The sequence below is a fragment of the Xylona heveae genome (assembly GCF_001619985.1).
Source record: "Xylona heveae TC161 unplaced genomic scaffold L228scaffold_5, whole genome shotgun sequence".
Taxonomy (NCBI): domain Eukaryota; kingdom Fungi; phylum Ascomycota; class Xylonomycetes; order Xylonales; family Xylonaceae; genus Xylona; species Xylona heveae.
In genome coordinates, this window is record NW_017264197.1 from 375,269 (window position 1) to 391,781 (window position 16,513).

General features: G+C 47.7%; 9 protein-coding genes across 9 annotated transcripts; 5 read left to right on the forward strand and 4 right to left on the reverse strand.

Annotated features, from left to right (window-relative positions):
* The first annotated feature begins 166 nt into the window (after window positions 1-166).
* On the forward strand, window positions 167-765 carry L228DRAFT_246932 (hypothetical protein). Its single transcript, XM_018332519.1, has one exon. It carries the CDS (start codon window positions 490-492, stop codon window positions 718-720), a length of 231 nt encoding a protein of 76 aa, XP_018188152.1. The 5' UTR covers window positions 167-489; the 3' UTR covers window positions 721-765.
* Window positions 766-1,189: 424 nt separating this feature from the next.
* Window positions 1,190-2,279, forward strand: L228DRAFT_129452 (Metallo-dependent phosphatase). The gene has a single exon (XM_018329090.1). The coding sequence runs from the start codon at window positions 1,299-1,301 to the stop codon at window positions 2,052-2,054; it is 756 nt and encodes a 251-aa protein (XP_018188153.1). The 5' UTR covers window positions 1,190-1,298; the 3' UTR covers window positions 2,055-2,279.
* Window positions 2,280-3,042: 763 nt separating this feature from the next.
* L228DRAFT_238533 (hypothetical protein) lies at window positions 3,043-3,558 on the reverse strand (the record flags this gene model as incomplete). Its single annotated transcript, XM_018331057.1, has 1 exon — window positions 3,043-3,558. The coding sequence occupies one exon, from the start codon at window positions 3,556-3,558 to the stop codon at window positions 3,043-3,045; it is 516 nt and encodes a 171-aa protein (XP_018188154.1).
* A 434-nt stretch (window positions 3,559-3,992) lies between these two features.
* L228DRAFT_267988 (hypothetical protein) lies at window positions 3,993-5,414 on the forward strand (the record flags this gene model as incomplete). Its single annotated transcript, XM_018335056.1, has 1 exon — window positions 3,993-5,414. The coding sequence occupies one exon, from the start codon at window positions 3,993-3,995 to the stop codon at window positions 5,412-5,414; it is 1,422 nt and encodes a 473-aa protein (XP_018188155.1).
* A 1,305-nt stretch (window positions 5,415-6,719) lies between these two features.
* On the reverse strand, window positions 6,720-8,668 carry L228DRAFT_129527 (hypothetical protein). The gene is made up of 2 exons (XM_018329092.1): window positions 7,070-8,668; window positions 6,720-6,933 (listed from the first exon to the last, which is right to left on the reverse strand). The coding sequence occupies exons 1-2, from the start codon at window positions 8,166-8,168 to the stop codon at window positions 6,902-6,904; spliced, it is 1,131 nt and encodes a 376-aa protein (XP_018188156.1). The 5' UTR covers window positions 8,169-8,668; the 3' UTR covers window positions 6,720-6,901.
* Window positions 8,669-8,723: 55 nt separating this feature from the next.
* L228DRAFT_229761 (hypothetical protein) lies at window positions 8,724-10,753 on the forward strand. Its single transcript, XM_018330515.1, has 5 exons — window positions 8,724-8,951; window positions 9,013-9,090; window positions 9,141-9,983; window positions 10,058-10,187; window positions 10,263-10,753. The coding sequence occupies exons 1-5, from the start codon at window positions 8,832-8,834 to the stop codon at window positions 10,505-10,507; spliced, it is 1,416 nt and encodes a 471-aa protein (XP_018188157.1). The 5' UTR covers window positions 8,724-8,831; the 3' UTR covers window positions 10,508-10,753.
* L228DRAFT_260769 (peptidyl-tRNA hydrolase) lies at window positions 10,616-11,759 on the reverse strand. Its single transcript, XM_018334287.1, has 2 exons — window positions 11,206-11,759; window positions 10,616-11,144 (listed from the first exon to the last, which is right to left on the reverse strand). Exons 1-2 carry the CDS (start codon window positions 11,598-11,600, stop codon window positions 10,937-10,939), a joined length of 603 nt encoding a protein of 200 aa, XP_018188158.1. The 5' UTR covers window positions 11,601-11,759; the 3' UTR covers window positions 10,616-10,936.
* Window positions 11,760-12,306: 547 nt separating this feature from the next.
* Window positions 12,307-13,614, forward strand: L228DRAFT_282703 (DnaJ-domain-containing protein; the record flags this gene model as incomplete). The annotated part of the gene is made up of 4 exons (XM_018336033.1): window positions 12,307-12,386; window positions 12,441-12,508; window positions 12,572-13,257; window positions 13,321-13,614. 4 exons carry the CDS (start codon window positions 12,307-12,309, stop codon window positions 13,612-13,614), a joined length of 1,128 nt encoding a protein of 375 aa, XP_018188159.1.
* Window positions 13,615-14,088: 474 nt separating this feature from the next.
* Window positions 14,089-16,413, reverse strand: L228DRAFT_246938 (P-loop containing nucleoside triphosphate hydrolase protein). Its single transcript, XM_018332520.1, has 10 exons — window positions 16,258-16,413; window positions 16,174-16,202; window positions 16,099-16,113; window positions 16,010-16,034; window positions 15,609-15,927; window positions 15,393-15,502; window positions 15,179-15,324; window positions 15,053-15,110; window positions 14,762-14,926; window positions 14,089-14,591 (listed from the first exon to the last, which is right to left on the reverse strand). The coding sequence occupies exons 1-10, from the start codon at window positions 16,284-16,286 to the stop codon at window positions 14,384-14,386; spliced, it is 1,104 nt and encodes a 367-aa protein (XP_018188160.1). The 5' UTR covers window positions 16,287-16,413; the 3' UTR covers window positions 14,089-14,383.
* Between the last annotated feature and the right edge of the window lie 100 nt (window positions 16,414-16,513).

A 16,513-nucleotide genomic window follows, 5' to 3' on the forward strand; every position in this document is an offset into this window, starting at 1 on the left:
ATGATAATCCTAAAGTTTGTGATTGATGAAATAAGCGAATCCCATGAGGCAAGAGGCAAAAGCACGGATCTTTCGGCCATACTGCGTTAGCGTTAACAATCAGACATGCATCTGCCATCCACTAATCCGGATCAGGTACTCGCAGGCAACATCGCCAGAAGAAAGATTTCTTATGCGGGAGGAACTGTGGCAAAAGTACCTTCACCGCCTGATTAAGCATTGAAGGTACGGGCTTCGATGGTACACTTTGAGTAGGCAGAAGCGGCTTCAGCCGAAGGCGCACGAAGGTCGTCAGGCACACGACCTCGGACCAACGACGACTCATCTGCAAGTCGACTCCCCGTCTCTCATTCCCCACATAACTTCTTTCGTTCTCTTTTGCCCCTCTTTTGGATTTGATCTCCTGCAAGAGTGTCTTGTCTTGTCTTATATACTTCATCATTTTGCGTTTCGCGCCGCTCGGAGAATTTTTAGAACATTAGAGACATCATGACTTCGGCGGAGGATGCCGTCGCCCTGAAGAACAAAGGCAACGCCGCGTTCAAAGAGCATGACTGGCCCCGCGCCATAGACTTTTATACACAGGCAATTGAGGCCAACGATAAGGAACCTGCCTTTTACTGTAATCGCGCTCAAGTATTACCCCACATTCATCCCTCTTCTAGCCCGCGGAAGCCGCGGCAAATAATCCTCGTGATCAAGGCTTATGACCATGTGTAGGCACATATCAAGCTCGAGGCTTATGGATTTGCAATTGCGGACGCGACGAAGGCGATCGAATTGGATTCCGACTATGTCAAGGTGAGCACTGAATGGCCTCCGTGTGTTAATGCACATTCCGGTCGCTGATTATGATCTCCCTTAGGCATACTACCGGAGAGCCATCGCAAACACTGCCATCCTCAACTCCCGCGAGGCGCTCAAAGATTTCAAGAACGTGGTCAAGCGCGCTCCCCATGACAAGGAAGCGAAGATCCGTCTCGCAGAGTGCGAGAAGATAGTGCGACGTGTGGAGTTTCTCAGAGCCATAGAGGTTGGCGATGCTCCGTCAGCTGCTGAAGGCCTGGACTTGGACAACATGACTGTGGAAGATAGTTATGATGGCGTTCGTTTGGAGAAAAAAATGACTCAAGAATTCATTCATGACATGATTGAGCGCTTCAAGAATGGCAAGAAGATTCACAAGAAATACGTCTACCAGATTATTTTGGCGGTCAAGGAAATTACATACAACGAACCGACCATGGTCGAAGTTGGCGTTGAAAAGGGCAAGAAATTGACTGTTTGCGGTGACACGCATGGTAGGTCGCTTGGGTCTTCTACTATTTCGATCGATATTTTTTTCACGTGCTAATTATTGGATAGGCCAATTCTTCGATCTTCTTGAAATCTTCCGTTTGAACGGCTTCCCATCCGACGCGCATCACTATCTCTTCAATGGTGATTTCGTCGATCGTGGATCGTGGTCAACCGAAGTTGCTCTCCTCCTTTACGCATACAAGTGGCTCCGACCGGATGGTTTCTTCCTCAATCGCGGTAACCACGAGACGGACGATATGAACCGCGCCTACGGTTTTGAGGGAGAATGCCGGGCCAAGTACAACGAGCGAGTCTTCAAGCTCTTTTCCGAAAGTTTCTCTGCTCTCCCTCTTGCTACCCTCATTGGAGACAAGTTTTTCACCCTGCACGGCGGCCTCTTCTCTGATGACAACACCTCCCTTGACGACATTCGGAAGCTCAACAGACACAATCAGAGACAGCCTGGTCAGGAAGGGTTGATGATGGAAATGTTATGGACAGACCCTCAGCCGCTACCTGGCAGAGGCCCCAGTAAGCGGGGCGTTGGGCTTCAGTTTGGCCCTGATGTTACGAAACGGTTCTGCGAAAAGAACGGCTTGGAGGCCGTCATCCGCAGTCACGAGGTCCGTATGGAAGGTTACGAGGTCGAGCACGATGGACGCTGTATCACAGGTATATACTTTGTGTTGTTTTATATGTTTTTCATTTTAGACGACGATACTAATCACTTTGATTTCAGTCTTCTCTGCACCTAAATACTGCGATAGCACCGAAAACAAGGGTGCTTATATCAACATTGGTCCAGAGCTTAAACTTGAATACCATAAGTTCGACGCCGTTCCACACCCAGATATCAAGCCAATGGTAAGCTTGTCTCCCGAGTTTATCAAACCCCAGCTGGGGAAATTTATCCGTCCTAGTGCTAACAGATGTATTAGGCATATGCCCAGAGTTCTCTGATGTCGATGATGTGATATATGTCATTCGGGAATTGAATAAGAAATTTGAAAAAGCAAACAGCATGTCAAAAAACGGTTAGCCAGCACTCGTAAAGGCTTAGCGTGTTTATTTCTGAATCTTCTGTTTTCCACCGGATTTTCTACCGCTGTGAATCTCTTTTACGCTTTCTGGCATCTTGCGGCGAATCTAGGCGTCCGGGTCGCAATAGGTAGCCCATAAATCATCTTTTTGGCGTTCTCATTTCTATGATCCTGATATATGATGTCGGGAAACGTTGTATTATGGCATCGTATATAGTACTGCATGGCATTGTCATCGATCCGTTAGCGATGAATCCATCTGGGTATTATTGGCGTCAAAAAGTCTGTATCTCTGTCAGCCTGTGCGTCTGTTGATGAATGAAAACCAAGGACCTAGGTTGTCTTTACAAATTGTTTCATCCTTGTCGAACCGTGGCTGTGGTGACTTTGGCCATTACATCGTCACCAACCTTAGTGGAAAAAAAAAAACAACCTTCAACTTTGACCCGTTTGACATGCGTCGCAGTATCCATTTGTGAATGCTTTTTGTGGTGAGTTTGTGCATTCAACGATAAGATACTCCAAACTGGATGAGGTTCGAAAGGTTGCCTGAGCTCCTCTACTCCGAAATTTATACGGAAAAATGTGACGGACGGCAGAATATCTTCTGAAGCACCATCGGGGCATCAATCCTTTATTTCAGTCGAGGCATCTTCCTGTACCCATGGTAAAAGGCAATAGTTTTCAGCTTCATGTTCCAGTATTACCCATGAAAAAGTTCCTGGCCACCCCCGGAAATCATCCCTGCAAGCCAATTTCCTGTCGCGTGCACCCTCCACCCTATGCTTTCGGCGTCCGCTGTGGTTCCACCTCCGCCTACCCAGCCGCTCACAGCGGCGACGACCGCGCCCATATCCTCTTGAGCCACCCGAAGCCACGCTTGTCTACCTTGAACTTTGAGCAGATCGATTGGAATTGCAGTTCCGGTGAGGCCAAGAAACTGGTGCAGCGCGGTCGTAAGGTTTGTACGAACTGTGATATTATCAACCGAGGGAGGTGCGGAAGAAGGCGGTGCGAAGAGTAACTCGAGTTGGAGGTAAGCCCAAGGTTGGTATTGTTTAAGAGGCACTCCTATATATCTTCTGATCGGAATGTCTTCTGTCTCTTCAGAATCGTCGGAATCATTTAGCCGTTTCTTAGAGAGTCTGGTCTCCGAAGAAATATGCTGCAGTGGTTGTGGTTCTGTAGGCGCGCGGTCGGTTGCAGACACCGCCGTCATGCTGAATACAGAATTTCTTCAGAAGTTCAGAATATATAATCGAGACGCGCACTGATTTCAGTGGAATTGGATAATGATTGTGGGCCAGGTTCTCATCTAGAAAAACCAATAACACTACCGTTAAAATTGAGTTACAGTCTCCAAACCATGTGCCGTATTTGAATTGCGGCAGTTGCCGATTAGCTGCGCGCGAAGGGTGTTCCAGGGACTAGGATGACAACCCTGAATCCGGATTAATGTTTTGCCGCTTACGATGTGGCGTGCACTGACAAACGTCAAGTCTTCACTTTCCCAGCATATCTTTCTTTATCACTTCATTCAAATTCAAAGATACCCAAAAGTATTCACACTGTTCTTACAATAGTCTAGTCATGAATGTTTGATTTCAGCAAAATCAATATTCCGTAAGCTCCTCGTTGACATCATTTCTCGCCATGACGTCCTCGTCGGAGCCTAGCAAGGCTCTCATCACCAGACGAGCGGAGGATGCAGCTTTAATGCCTCCACCACCTCCCCGAAAACGAATAAAGCGCCCTGCCACCGTAATAGATGAAGACGACTACACTGATGCTCTATCTCATATCATTGCTCGGGACTTCTTTCCTGGCCTACTGGAGACGCAGTCGCAGCAGGAATATCTGGATGCCTTGGAATCGCGGGACCGGGAATGGATTACGGAAGCCGGAAGGAAGCTGACTCAAGTCATGACGCCCGGGCCAGATGGTCGGCGTGCACGAGGAAGAAGAGGAACAAGCTTGGCTACTCCGCGCATTGCACAAGGAACCGAGACGCCGCGGGGTTGGGGAGGAGATACACCAGTATCAATTGCATCGGATGCGACATCGGTGACAGAAATAGAGAAGAAACCTGAGGTCGATACGAACATGAGCTTGAGTTCATTTCAAGCGAAATATACGAGTGAGGATAATGAGAGCTTCAACAAGCTGCTTGACAAGCAAAACGAGAAGCGAGCTCAAAAATATGCTTGGTTGTGGCACGATAATAAGATCCCTGCTCCGCGGCAGATTGCGCACCGCCAGCGCGAGCAAAAACTGCTGGAAGAATGGAAGGCGCGCGAGTCTGAAGATGGAAAGTCACAGCTAGAAATCACTGCGCCCGATGACCGCCCCGCGAAGCCCGATGCGTGGAAATCCCGACCTGAAAATCAGCTCATGTTCAAGCCGGATTCAATTGAAGACACCCACAAAACGGTTCAACAAGCTGCTGAGGAAGCCTCCAAGGCTGGTCCTAAGGCAGTAATCTACGACAATACTCGTTTGCAGCTGCATCCAATATCAGCTGACGGCCCTCGACTAGGAAGTGTGCCGCCCTCGCCCTCCTTGTCAGCTGTTCAAGACGCCATTTGTGGTCGACCTCGTGCGACATCAACTGAGCCTGGGTTCTCCGGCACTGCTACTCCCCGTGTTAATGGTTATGCTTTCGTCGACCCGGAGCCAACCCCTGCACCATCAAATCTGAGTGATTCTTCTTGGAATGATTATTCGCCTCTGCGCCTGGGAGGGCCCATTGACACAACACCAAACCCATTTAAGATCAAGGATAAAAGCCGCCGCGAAGACCTTCACCATCGAATGGTTGAACGTGTTGCGAAGAACAAGAGGAAATCAACTCCGCAACTTGGGAGTTCGCCCAACACGCCTGTCCCTAAATTCACGAGCCAAACGCGCGTCAACCCCGGGAACCTTACGCCTGCGGCTCAAAGGCTCTTGTCAAAGGTGGGAACACCATCAGGGTCGCCGAAAGGTCTAGGTGGTTTATTTGATGGCAGAACTCCCAAGTTGAAGGAGAGCGGTCTACGACATCGGTGGACACCTACGCCGAAGTCAAATAGATGACAATGCGCAAGAGTAATTGCTTGCTTACAAAGATTAACGTAGCTGAATAGATTCCGAAATCGAGTCAACTGAGGCGAAGAATATGAAATTGACATCCAGAACGAACCGGGATAATAATCATATTCGATATCGAGTCGTGAATCCGAGCGGGTGCGAGTCGTGGTTGCGGTGCTGCTTGTAAAAGCTGGTAACCCTACCTACAATGCTGAAACTTTGAGGGGAAGGCAACTCCGGACCTCTTGTTTCAACGAATCACCCAGGCATCTAGCAAGATCTTTCCGGAGCGAATCCTCTTGAAGACCTGCGCTGCATATTTCTACGGCTAGCCTTCAAAATTAGAAAGCAATATTTGCGCGTCACGTATCGTGGGCTGTGATGTCCATTGTGGTAGCGCACCGTTGCCTACGATCTCGAAATCTTCTCCAAATGCAGCCGCTTCGCAACACCCAGCCAAGGAAACTATACCTGCTTAGGCCAGATGGACTCAGGCAGGAGAGGGATATGGTCTGGGCTATGTGGGATCCCGTAGGTACCTCAGTACCTCAAGAGCCTGCATTCACTCTTAGGCAGGGATATATATGAAGTCCTAGACTTCTAAAACATCCAGTGGGCGCCGTGGCGTGGCGGTGATGATGAGGGCTGTGTGAGAATCCAAACCACATCTCTCAAGTTACCCTCCGTCACGTAAGCCAACCCCAAAGCTTCCAAGAGTTTCGTTCCTCTTCGCAGCAAGTTGGTCACCTATGGCTGTAAATCGATTCTCGTACCACGAAGTTAGAATGGGACAGGACTTTGAAGAATCTTAGTCTACTACCTGACGCTGGATACCATAGGCAGAGATACAACACTTCAAAAGAAGTGTGAACTCTTTTGTCTCCCATGTCAATCAGCCTTTCTATTCTCAGGAATTTTTTTTTTTGAAACCCACCGCATTGTGAGCGTGGTGAACAAATGGAATAGTGTCGCTGCCATGCACAGAAAGGGCAAAGAGAAGGGCCAGTTTTACACGGTATATGCTGGGGACTTGGCAGTTTTCAATGTATTGCCAATCAAGTTGTTCGAGCCGCCTACGGCGCCCACATCCCCCCTTTTTTTCGGCCACTGGGCAGTTAGACGAGTCCATTCTCTAACTTTCTACCTTCCTTTCAAACCCTTATGAGTTGTGGTCGTGGAGATGTTGGTTTTTGTAATAGAATCCTGCCTCATACCCCTCGACGGTGGAGATATATTGTGTCTGCCGCGGTTGTTCCCTGTATTCAATGTTAGCCTGCCATATATTTGACACCCTAGAATCATGCAAGTCATTTTAGGTCATTTGAATTAAAAAATTAAAAGGCATTGATTAGCACCTGTATTGGAGATACGGGACCTTTGAGAAGAATCTATTACTATCTGTCAAGGAGTATAATCATGGACTGCTCTGATTGAATGCCATAGAGTAACCTCTGTCATTAAAACCACATTTGACGCCGCTCGCACCCAGTAATTCATCGGTAACACACAGGCAAATTTATTGGTGCTGCGAGGGAGAAATCATTAGCGTATGATTATAAGAATGATTGCTGACCATGTCCTTGTGAGTTGAGGTCACGGGGAAACCCCTCGATGCTAAGAAAAAGGAGGCGGAAATGGAAAATATAAGATGAAAAACGTACCTCTGGCACCTTCGGTTTCAGTTATGAATAGTGACCCGTCTGCGGCGCGTTGGAATGAAATCTTGATCTCCTCTGCTCGAGGTCCAAGCCGACGGTATATTCGTACCATATGCACACCGCAGCTCTCGCACGAACAGCATGAATTTTCAACAGGAGATTCTTCTTTCTCGCTGTGTGCATCCGTCTCCCAAAGTGTTTCCAGCTTGTTCGAGTCAAATGTCTCTCGGCGAGAGTGTCCCTCTAGCGGAGATCCAGTCCCAGAGCCTAACAACTTTCCGCAGTGCATGCACATGGGCTCTCTAGTCGAGATCCATGTCTTGCAGCCTGTAAGCATAGGGATAGGACCGGGACCATCAGTGATATTTGTTTTACGGTCATCAAGCACAATAACTCGAGGCATGTTTAGACAGCAGAACCTCGACGCTGCTCTTTCCTGGAGCATACCCTTAGTGGCCCCACTCGCGAAATGCGACTTGGATTCGAATCGATCTGCCGCATGTCTTGTTTTACAGAGCATGCACAGATACATTTTTGTTTGCGTTTTCTTCCCGGAATCGTCAATGGAGTCCAGCTCCAATGGCCCCGTGTCATGCTCGAACAGTCGTGCGACGGCGAACTTTGCGCAAAAGTCGAGCTGATTATAACCAACATCACCTATACCCGCTTGAAGAAGCCTACATGTGGACTTGAGAGCGATATTCTCTGCTGGTGGAAGAAGACCGCATATTCGACCCAGGACCTTTGCCGGGAGCGTTTCCAGGCCAGAAAACGAAGTTGGGCTCGCGAAAGCACTTTTGAATACTGGTGTCATGGGCGGTGATTGGGGATCTGCTGCTGGTTCCTTGTCGGTCTTTCGGAGGGCAGTGAGGACTTTTTTCGGCCATACAGACTTCAAACTCTCCCTTCTGTGAAGAAATCCTCCTGGATGTGCGCTCATTCGACCAGCGTACCAGGACATGGGCCTCGTTGAGCGTGCGCTTGGTACGCGATGCGGACGGAAGTCAAGAACGAGTCTATCATTGGAGCTAATCGTTGAAGTCTCCAATGCATCTGACGCGGCAATATCATGATCTTGCGTGAACTGTCCGTTCTTCTCCATCGCAGCTTCTTGGGCTTGGAAAAGTGCAAACAAAACGATTAATATTCAGAAATAATGGGGATCAGTCTCGAACTCGGCCAGTTTTTCTTTTCTTTTCCAATCAAATATGTTCATTCTCCTGTATCATTAGCCTTTGGGCGACGACAACTATATACAAGATTGGCGCAGGGGCTAAACAATCATCGAGGGGTGTTTCCGCATTCCTCAGCTCATTTCCCCGCTTTCACATTTGTTTTTCCCCCTGGGGATGTTCCAGAAGGGATGGTCCCCTTTTTTGCGATGACAATTACTTTGTACAACCCCATTTGAGTCTCCTTCTTGCGTCTTTGCAGAGGGGCCGTGCATTTCCGGTATACTGATCCTGTTTTTAGCAATATAAGGGACTTTGAAACGTTTGAGGTGTCCCTTTTGACGTTGTTGTTATCGTCCTCCCTCGCGTTGGTAATCCGGCTTATCGTTTGGTTGAATTAAAAGTGACGCTAACTAATCCCCGACTTTTGGTCGGATCCGGATGAACGCCGACGCCCGTTGGTTAACCCGCACTATTTCGACCTAAACCCAGTCGTTCCGGCCGCATCATCATCATCACCACCATCATCATCCGTCAGCCACAAGTCAAGCATTTCTCCTTTTACGCCCTTTGGGGTATCTAGGTTGACCGCCATGATGCGAGAATTGCAATTATCGATTTTACTTATCCTGGGTTTGCTGAATGCTGCCCAGGCTCATGAGCATCACACTGATGAGATCCCCGAGGGCCAGGCTGTATCGGCTGAACCGTTGGTAAGATTTATCAGCGACCCTTCAGCCACATTTCAATGGCACTTGCTGATTCTTCGATTAGGACACAATTTTATGGATTCATATCGCGATTCAGATGCTCGCTTTTGGCATTATTTTCCCGACCGGCATGGTCTTGGGGGTACGTTTCCCCTACTTGATTCTTGACTAGGCCAACTAACAATGTATTAGATTGTCCGCTCACGATGGCATGTGCCGCTCCAGACAGTCGGAGCTATTCTCTCGATTTTGGGATATTTCCTCGGACATGCTCATAAAGGTCGTCAATTTGCCAAAAATGTTCACAGCGCCTTTGCGTCAAGCCTCATGCTTTTGCTTTTGGTCCAGGTTGTCCTCGGTGTCTACCTCAAACTTCATCTTGAGAAGGGCATACATGGCCGCGTAAGAAAATACATTGTCCTTGGACACGGTGTTGCCGGAAAGCTGCTCCCGATTGTGAGCTGGGTTCAGATGCTCTTCGGAGGAATTACAGCGCTTGGGTTTTGCCGAGGCGATCATCTAGGTCAATGCCTTGCCCATTTCATCATGGGAAGTGCCTTCATTGCTTATGGTATCATCCTGACGATACTATTGCTTGTAGGCCAGGCGTGGCTGAAGCGGACCGGCCGGAGCCAAGAGTTCTTTGATTCAGCAATCATCACGGCTTGGGGATTCGTCAACACATTCACCGAGCATCGCTGGGGTGGACCATGGGTGAAGAATGATCTGCAACACACATCAATGGGCATCATCTGGTGGTCGGCCGGTATGGTCGGAATGTGGCTTAGCCGAAAGAGGGACGGCAGTGCGAAGCGCAATCTTATTCCAGGAATTGTCATCTTTTTGACTGGTTGGGCCATGTCTGGTCATCCGCAAGAGCTGCATCTTTCGACAATGATCCACGCAGTATTCGGCTACACTCTCATGGGCGCAGGTGCGGCAAGGTGTGTGGAAATCGCGTTTGTGCTGAAGGATAAGAATACCTTGTCCGAGGATGGAAGCGATGCCAATAGTTTCCAGTATTTGCCGCCATTCGTAAGTTTTCGCTCCGGTTTCCTTGAATGGGGATCCAAAAGGTCACTCTTGTCCTAACAAGCTCTCTCCAATAGCTCCTCTATGCATCAGGCCTGCTTTTCATGAGCGCGACTGAAGAACAAATGCAGCTGCTCACACAGGCTGATGTTTCTCATGTATCATACGTGCTCATCATCTACAGCATAGCTTTCTTGATGTTCTTATGTATGCTCCCCAGCTGCGTCTTCTACTCTGATTTCCAACTTCGTTGATATGCTAATACACTAATCTTTCCATTAGTCGTTCTGGTGCTTTTGCATATCTACACCATGTACGCTTGGTCCAAACCTCAAAAGAACATCAACGCCGCGCCAACGGCCAACGGTGCTCCGAACGGCCATGCGCGCGTCACGTCTGACATGACGCATGTGAGAGACGCTGAAGAGTTTGAGTTGGAAGGCCTCATGTCCGACGAGGACGAGCGCCCTGCTCCTACCAGCACCACAAGCGCAATACCATCTACAAATGAGACTGCCAGACGATAAAACACCACCTTTTTGTTGAAAAGTACCTTATTTAGCATTGCATTTCCGTTCGTGTAAACAGTCGCACATTTTTAATTGAGCGAGGCTCAACCATTGGGTTCTATCTTTGCACCTTACATATTTTATAAATTTGGATCATCAACGGCTTACCACCTGCTCGAGGTTCTCCTTTATGAATTTATAGATTCTATATACCATGTATAAATGATGAAAGCAGCCTTATTCTAAAAAGAAAATAAAATGCGGTATGCTCGATGGCTCACTGTCGTCGTTGATTCTTCAAATTAGAAACTAGGGTATCATGATGCCTCAATGTAAATGCGAGGAATTAAACTGAAAGCGTCGGCTTTTGTCAAGGAAGTTTCAACTCCGAATAAACTTTGCTTGAAATATCGTCGTCCGTATATCACTCACTAGCCCGCACACGCCTCACTCTCCCACAAGATCTCTTATTATTTGCAACACTTCACCGGCGCTCTCCTCGATCGTGTACAATTCTTTTTCGTTCATTTTCCGCAGAACGTACCGCGCGACATCCTTGCTTTCCCGACTTTCCGGACGGCCAATTCCAATACCAATGCGCGCAAATTCATGGTTTGGCATCGCCGCAATGCAAGACTTTATTCCATTGTGGCCTCTGGAGTACGAACATATCAATAAGGACTCCGATTAAAGCGATCGATGCCAATAACACTTACCTTGCGCTTCCTCCAATCTTCAACTTTACCCTTCCCAGTGGTCCCTCCAATTCATCATGTAAAATGACCAATTTCCCTTCCTCGCCAGGTTTTAATCGCCTTGTCCACGTCTTCCATGCTGCACTGACCACCTTTCCTGACGTATTCATCAAGCTCGGACTTTGCCAGAGCGTGAAATTGCTGTCGGAGTAGTTTTTTGGGTTGTGGTCTGCATATATGCTCCTGGTAACCAGACCACCACCCATTGAACTTTCCTTGTGGAATTCCGGATAGGCAAGAATCTCGCGCAGCCTATGCAACACCGTATGCCCGGCGCTGTGCAATGTATTTGTGTACGTCGGAGGCGGGTTACCCAGCGATGCGACAAGGAGGTGCAGGCGGCGGGGGGCCGCCATCGTGTCGGCAGAATGGAACTCTGCGTGGAATTCTGTAACGGGGAAAGGAGATGGGGATTGGTGTGACTTTTGGGTAAAGGATTATTGGTGATAGTATCCTGAGAAGAGTATAAAGCATGCTCTCTGAACATCAACATGGAGGGAATTGTTATCACAATAATCGTCGTTATCAGATAAGATGATCTTGTTATTGTCGTTTCTGGAAGATTCGGCTACGGCATCTCCTTGGTCGGCAGCCCCGACATGTCACGTCACTCGTCCCGGTCAATGAAAGGAGATGCTACTGGATTCGACCTGCATCTTCGACAACATCTCTGTTTTGTTTCCCCTTGTTTCTCTTTGACCTTCACTCTGACTATACTTACTGCAGCTTGACTCGAAATTTCTTCACACCCTGATCTCTCTGCTGGCAGTCATTCATTACAATCTCAGAGCAATTTGCTTCCGGTTCACACCCCGCGATACTATCGCGACATAGACACACGACACCGTTACCTTGTTCAATTGATTCGAAGGTCATTTGAATTCTGGTAATTTCCCACAGGATAGAACAGAAATACCCTTCTGAATATATCTTACGAGCTATTATTTCTTCTCAATTTCTTTTTGAACTCACTCTTATTCTTCTGCACCTTGCTGTTCGATATCCGCGACTTAATATCGTTACCGAGGTCCTGAAGTCCTCATTCCTCATCCCATTTTCACCATGGTAGCTGAAACGAAATTGTACGATTCATTGGGCGTAAGCCCCAGCGCAACACAGGAGGAACTGAAAAAAGCATACCGGTAAGTGTTGAAAAGAATTCTCAGAGCTCAATGTTTTTATTAATTCGATTAAAGGAAGTCGGCCCTCAAGCACCATCCTGACAAAAACAAAGACAATCCCGATGCTTCCGAAAAATTCAAGGGTAAGCAATTGAGTCAATCGCAATGAGTCTATTTTCTGTGACAGATTCTAATTCATCATACAGAGGTTTCCCAGGCGTATGAAATTCTCTCCGATCCCGAGAAGCGGAAAATCTACGATCAGTATGGCCTCGAGTTCCTCATGAAAGGTGGTTCTGCGGAACCTCCACCTGGCGCTGGTGGCATGCCCTTCGAGGCTGGAGGTTTCCCAGGCGGTTTTGGTGGGATGCCCGGTGGCGGCGGAGCACGGACCTTTCATTTCTCGACGGGTGGAGGAAAGCCCAGTGGATTCAGCTTCAGCAGTCCGGAGAGCATATTCGCAAATTTCTTCCGACAAGGTGGTGCTGGAATGGGTGACGATGACGACATCTTTGCTAGTCTTGGTGGTGGCATGGGCGGCGGTATGGGAGGTGGTATGGGAGGCATGGGTGGTGATTTTGCATCCCGCGGTCGGACGCCAAGTGGATTTGGAGGCATGGGTGGTGGCCGAGCGCGACAACCGACACCTGAAGTCACAACGGTAGAGCGTCCCCTGCCACTCACGCTCGAAGAGCTATTCAAAGGCACCCACAAAAAGATGAAGATTAAGCGGAAGACGTTCGACGAGCGGACCGGCAAGCGCACCATGTCCGACAAGATTCTAGAGATGGACATTCGACCAGGCTTGAAAGCCGGTAGTAAAATCAAGTTCAAGGGGGTTGGTGATCAGGAAGAAGGTGGCACCCAAGACCTCCACTTTATCGTCACAGAGGTTAGTTCAAACTTGCCTTCAAAATATTCTGAACCATTGCACGTTTGCTAATTATCTTTATAGAAAGAACACCCTCTCTTCAAGCGTGATAACGACGACATTCGGGCTACCGTTGAGATTGATCTCAAAGAGGCTCTGACGGGCTGGAAACGCACCGTGTCCACCATTGATGGAAAGCAACTGTCGGTATCTGGCTCTGGGCCGACCCAGCCAGGTTTCGAAGAAAAATTCCCCGGTCTCGGTATGCCCAAAAGCAAGAAGCCAAACGAACGAGGAGATTTTGTCGTCGCTGTTAAGGTCAAGTTCCCAAGCAGCTTGACACCGGCTCAGAAAACCCAGCTCAAGGAAATTTTATGAGCGAGGCTTTAGCCTTTTACAGGGCTTTGGGCCCGGTCAAAGGAATAATTGCCAAATCATTTCAACTTAATAATATGACATTGGTGTTTCGGGGTAAATTCGTATTGTATTTCATATCATGTTTTCCATTTTGTTTTTTGCCTCCTATTCAGTGTAATGATACAGCACGACAAGCATTGACGAGTGGACGGAAGCGGTAGCGTTGTTTGCAAAACTTGTTGAAGAGTTCTTTTTCTTGATTTGTTCTTTTCACACCATTGGAATAATGTGCGTTCCTGAACTGCAGCGAGCTTTTTCCTTTCTGTGCTCACGGGGTCAGAAACCAGCAGACCGCGGTGCCTGGATCAGCGAAGCGAGAAACTATTGTTCTTGCTGTGTCTGATAACGATTTCTTTCCCTTCTTTTTCCTTTCTAATATTCTCATCAATCTACTGTAGAGAGTTAGAGCCGGAATGAATATATATTTTGGCCAATAAGCATGCCTTCTACCAAACGACATTTATATGTACACAAGGAGAGATTGAACCATATGTAAATGTTGAAATTCATTTTTGCTCAACTTGATACTTCGATTAACTAACAATTTTGATTGAGAAAATCCCTTACTCAGAAACGCCCTGATGATGCAAATGACTTTCAAATAAAATAACCCTTGCGAGCCTCTTGACAAAAATTTTGACACGAGAAGCGGTGCTTCGCTCTCTCGTACTGAACCTTTCCTTCATGCATGCCATCCTGCCAAACTCTAGCCAGCAAATGTGGACGAATTCTATTTTGCCACAATGCTCACCACGTCCTCGTCCGACACGACGTGGCCCAATCCAACTCTCTGCGGCATGTGTCGAGCACTTGCGCCCCACACAAGCGCGTATTTGAAGGTCTCCTTTAGCGTGCGGTGTACTTGGTCGCAGACATCCTCGATGGTGGACTTGTTGCGCACAATGAGGGCTTCGCTGAAGTCGGGCACTTCGCCTCGTCTGTTTCTCCCAGGTTTGTTAGATGAAAGGCCGTTCAAAGAATAGGAAAATGGGGAGTCTTTAGCTTCCAAATGGTCATTTTGAACCAGCACAAAAGGAAGGGGCTGAAGAAAAAGAGCCATGAAAAAGAAGGCTGAGAGCGCACAAAGGGAGCAGATTGGAGTACGGACCGCTTAGTGTAGACTCGCATGAGCTGCAATTCCTTCCAGCAGCGGTCGACAACATCTTGAATACCAAGATCCAGCTCGCAGCTCATGACTGCAGTGTTGGGTTCGCGGGCAAGCTTATCAAGGAAGTCTAAGCTGACGCTGTCGATTTTGTTGTAGACGTATAGACTATTTCTCCGCCCATGGAAGGGGCATTGGTTTAGTATATCATTGGTTTAAAAAGGGCCGGTTGTGGAAGGGAAAGGGAGAAGGGAAAAAAATTGGAGACAAAGGGGTAGGAGAAAAGAGAAATACCATTTGATGTATTTTCTGTGATCTTTCATGATTACGTCGATGAAGTCATCCACCGTGACTGGAGATATATTAGCCTCATTTTGCGAAAGTCTCATTTAGGGATAGAGACTCGGGGCAAGGGCTTACCATTTTCGTCACGAACGAGCACTTCGCAATTCAGAATCTTGTAATCGCGCAAAATGTTGTAGAGCATTTTCTCGTCTACATATTTGGGAGGGGATTGGAAGGTGATTTTCATCCCACCGGCTTTTTTAGCTTTCAAATAAATGTTCCTAGTAAAAACAAATTGATTTAGTGAGAACCTGGGATGCAGGTAAATTTCATGTCAGGAGGCACCTACGGAGGCTCTCTGTTCAATCGGATACCCACGGCTTCAAGTTCTGCTTCTAGCAGAGCCCTCTGCTCTGCTCGCTTCGTAGCATCGAGAACCATGAGAATCATATCACTTGTCTAGGAAAATAGACGCAACTTGTCAGCATATTATGATTACTCGCATGGTTCTGAGTAATATTATCCGGCTCTTTATATCCTTCACCCCAAAACAAGGGAGACCTACCTTTGCTGCAGAAATGACCTGGCGTCCTCGACCTTTACCTTCGGCAGCACCCTCAATGATACCGGGCAAATCAAGGATCTGGATTTCAGCACCTCCATACTCAAGGACACCAGGAATGGCAGTGAGTGTAGTGAAAGAGTATGCCGCCACTTCACTCCTTGTCTTGGTGATTTTGGATAGAAAAGTGGACTTTCCTACTGAAGGGAAGCCAACGAGCGCTATACGAGCATCTCCACTCTTGCTGACGTCGAAACCTGATCCGCCGCCCCCAGAGGCGCCGGTAGGTTCAAGCAGTTGTGCACGGAGCCGTGCAAGTTTGCTATTCATCCCGTGAGCATACAAGTCAAAATAGGATTTTCCATATGATAGAAGCATATGAGTAAAAAAGTGGTATTACAGACCCTTTCAGAAGACCAAGGTGATATTCTACAAAATCATGTGTCAGTATTAACATGTCTGGTAACATGCTTTTAGTTGAGTGGAGTCTAACCTGTTGCCTTATTCTCTGTGTGCTCGTTAGCCAAACCACCAGATACATATATGATAATCTATTGAGTTGACCTACTCTGAGTCCTCCTCATCTCCTCCTCAATTCTGAATTCGAGACGTCAGCGCCAGAATATCAATCTCCTCGATGAGATTCAATTACTCTTTGATCTTTTCTGTAATGTTCACCATCTTGTCGGCTTTTTACGGCACGTTTCCGGGGCCAAATATCTCTTTCAAATAGCAGCCAAACTTGAAATCTTGGACAGCTTGCCCCAACTATGCTTTAATCCCGTGATTTGATTGATATCAATTCTTGATGGTGGGGCAGCCGTACCGCATCGAATCGATTTGATAAGTTTAGTCGAGAAACTGCGCTAAGGAAGCCTGGCGGCTACCGTAGGCGCACTGCGGGTTCC

Excerpts from the sequence above, each read along its gene's own strand:
- L228DRAFT_246932 (XM_018332519.1), top strand. The coding sequence starts at position 490 with ATGACTTCGGCGGAGGATGCCGTCGCCCTGAAGAACAAAGGCAACGCC.
- L228DRAFT_129527 (XM_018329092.1), bottom strand. The coding sequence starts at position 8,168 with ATGGAGAAGAACGGACAGTTCACGCAAGATCATGATATTGCCGCGTCA. Across the intron at positions 6,934-7,069 it reads TGAAACCGAAGGTGCCAGAG|CACCAATAAATTTGCCTGTG; the intron begins GTACGTTTTTCA and ends TCTCCCTCGCAG.
- L228DRAFT_229761 (XM_018330515.1), top strand. The coding sequence starts at position 8,832 with ATGATGCGAGAATTGCAATTATCGATTTTACTTATCCTGGGTTTGCTG. Across the intron at positions 8,952-9,012 it reads CTGTATCGGCTGAACCGTTG|GACACAATTTTATGGATTCA; the intron begins GTAAGATTTATC and ends TTCTTCGATTAG. Across the intron at positions 10,188-10,262 it reads AGCTTTCTTGATGTTCTTAT|TCGTTCTGGTGCTTTTGCAT; the intron begins GTATGCTCCCCA and ends TCTTTCCATTAG.
- L228DRAFT_129452 (XM_018329090.1), top strand. The coding sequence starts at position 1,299 with ATGGTAGGTCGCTTGGGTCTTCTACTATTTCGATCGATATTTTTTTCA.
- L228DRAFT_260769 (XM_018334287.1), bottom strand. The coding sequence starts at position 11,600 with ATGGCGGCCCCCCGCCGCCTGCACCTCCTTGTCGCATCGCTGGGTAAC. Across the intron at positions 11,145-11,205 it reads AAGATTGGAGGAAGCGCAAG|AGGCCACAATGGAATAAAGT; the intron begins GTAAGTGTTATT and ends TTCGTACTCCAG.
- L228DRAFT_246938 (XM_018332520.1), bottom strand. The coding sequence starts at position 16,286 with ATGGTGAACATTACAGAAAAGATCAAAGA. Across the intron at positions 15,325-15,392 it reads CGATTGAACAGAGAGCCTCC|GAACATTTATTTGAAAGCTA; the intron begins GTAGGTGCCTCC and ends TGTTTTTACTAG. Across the intron at positions 15,111-15,178 it reads GCTCGTTCGTGACGAAAATG|TCACGGTGGATGACTTCATC; the intron begins GTAAGCCCTTGC and ends ATATATCTCCAG.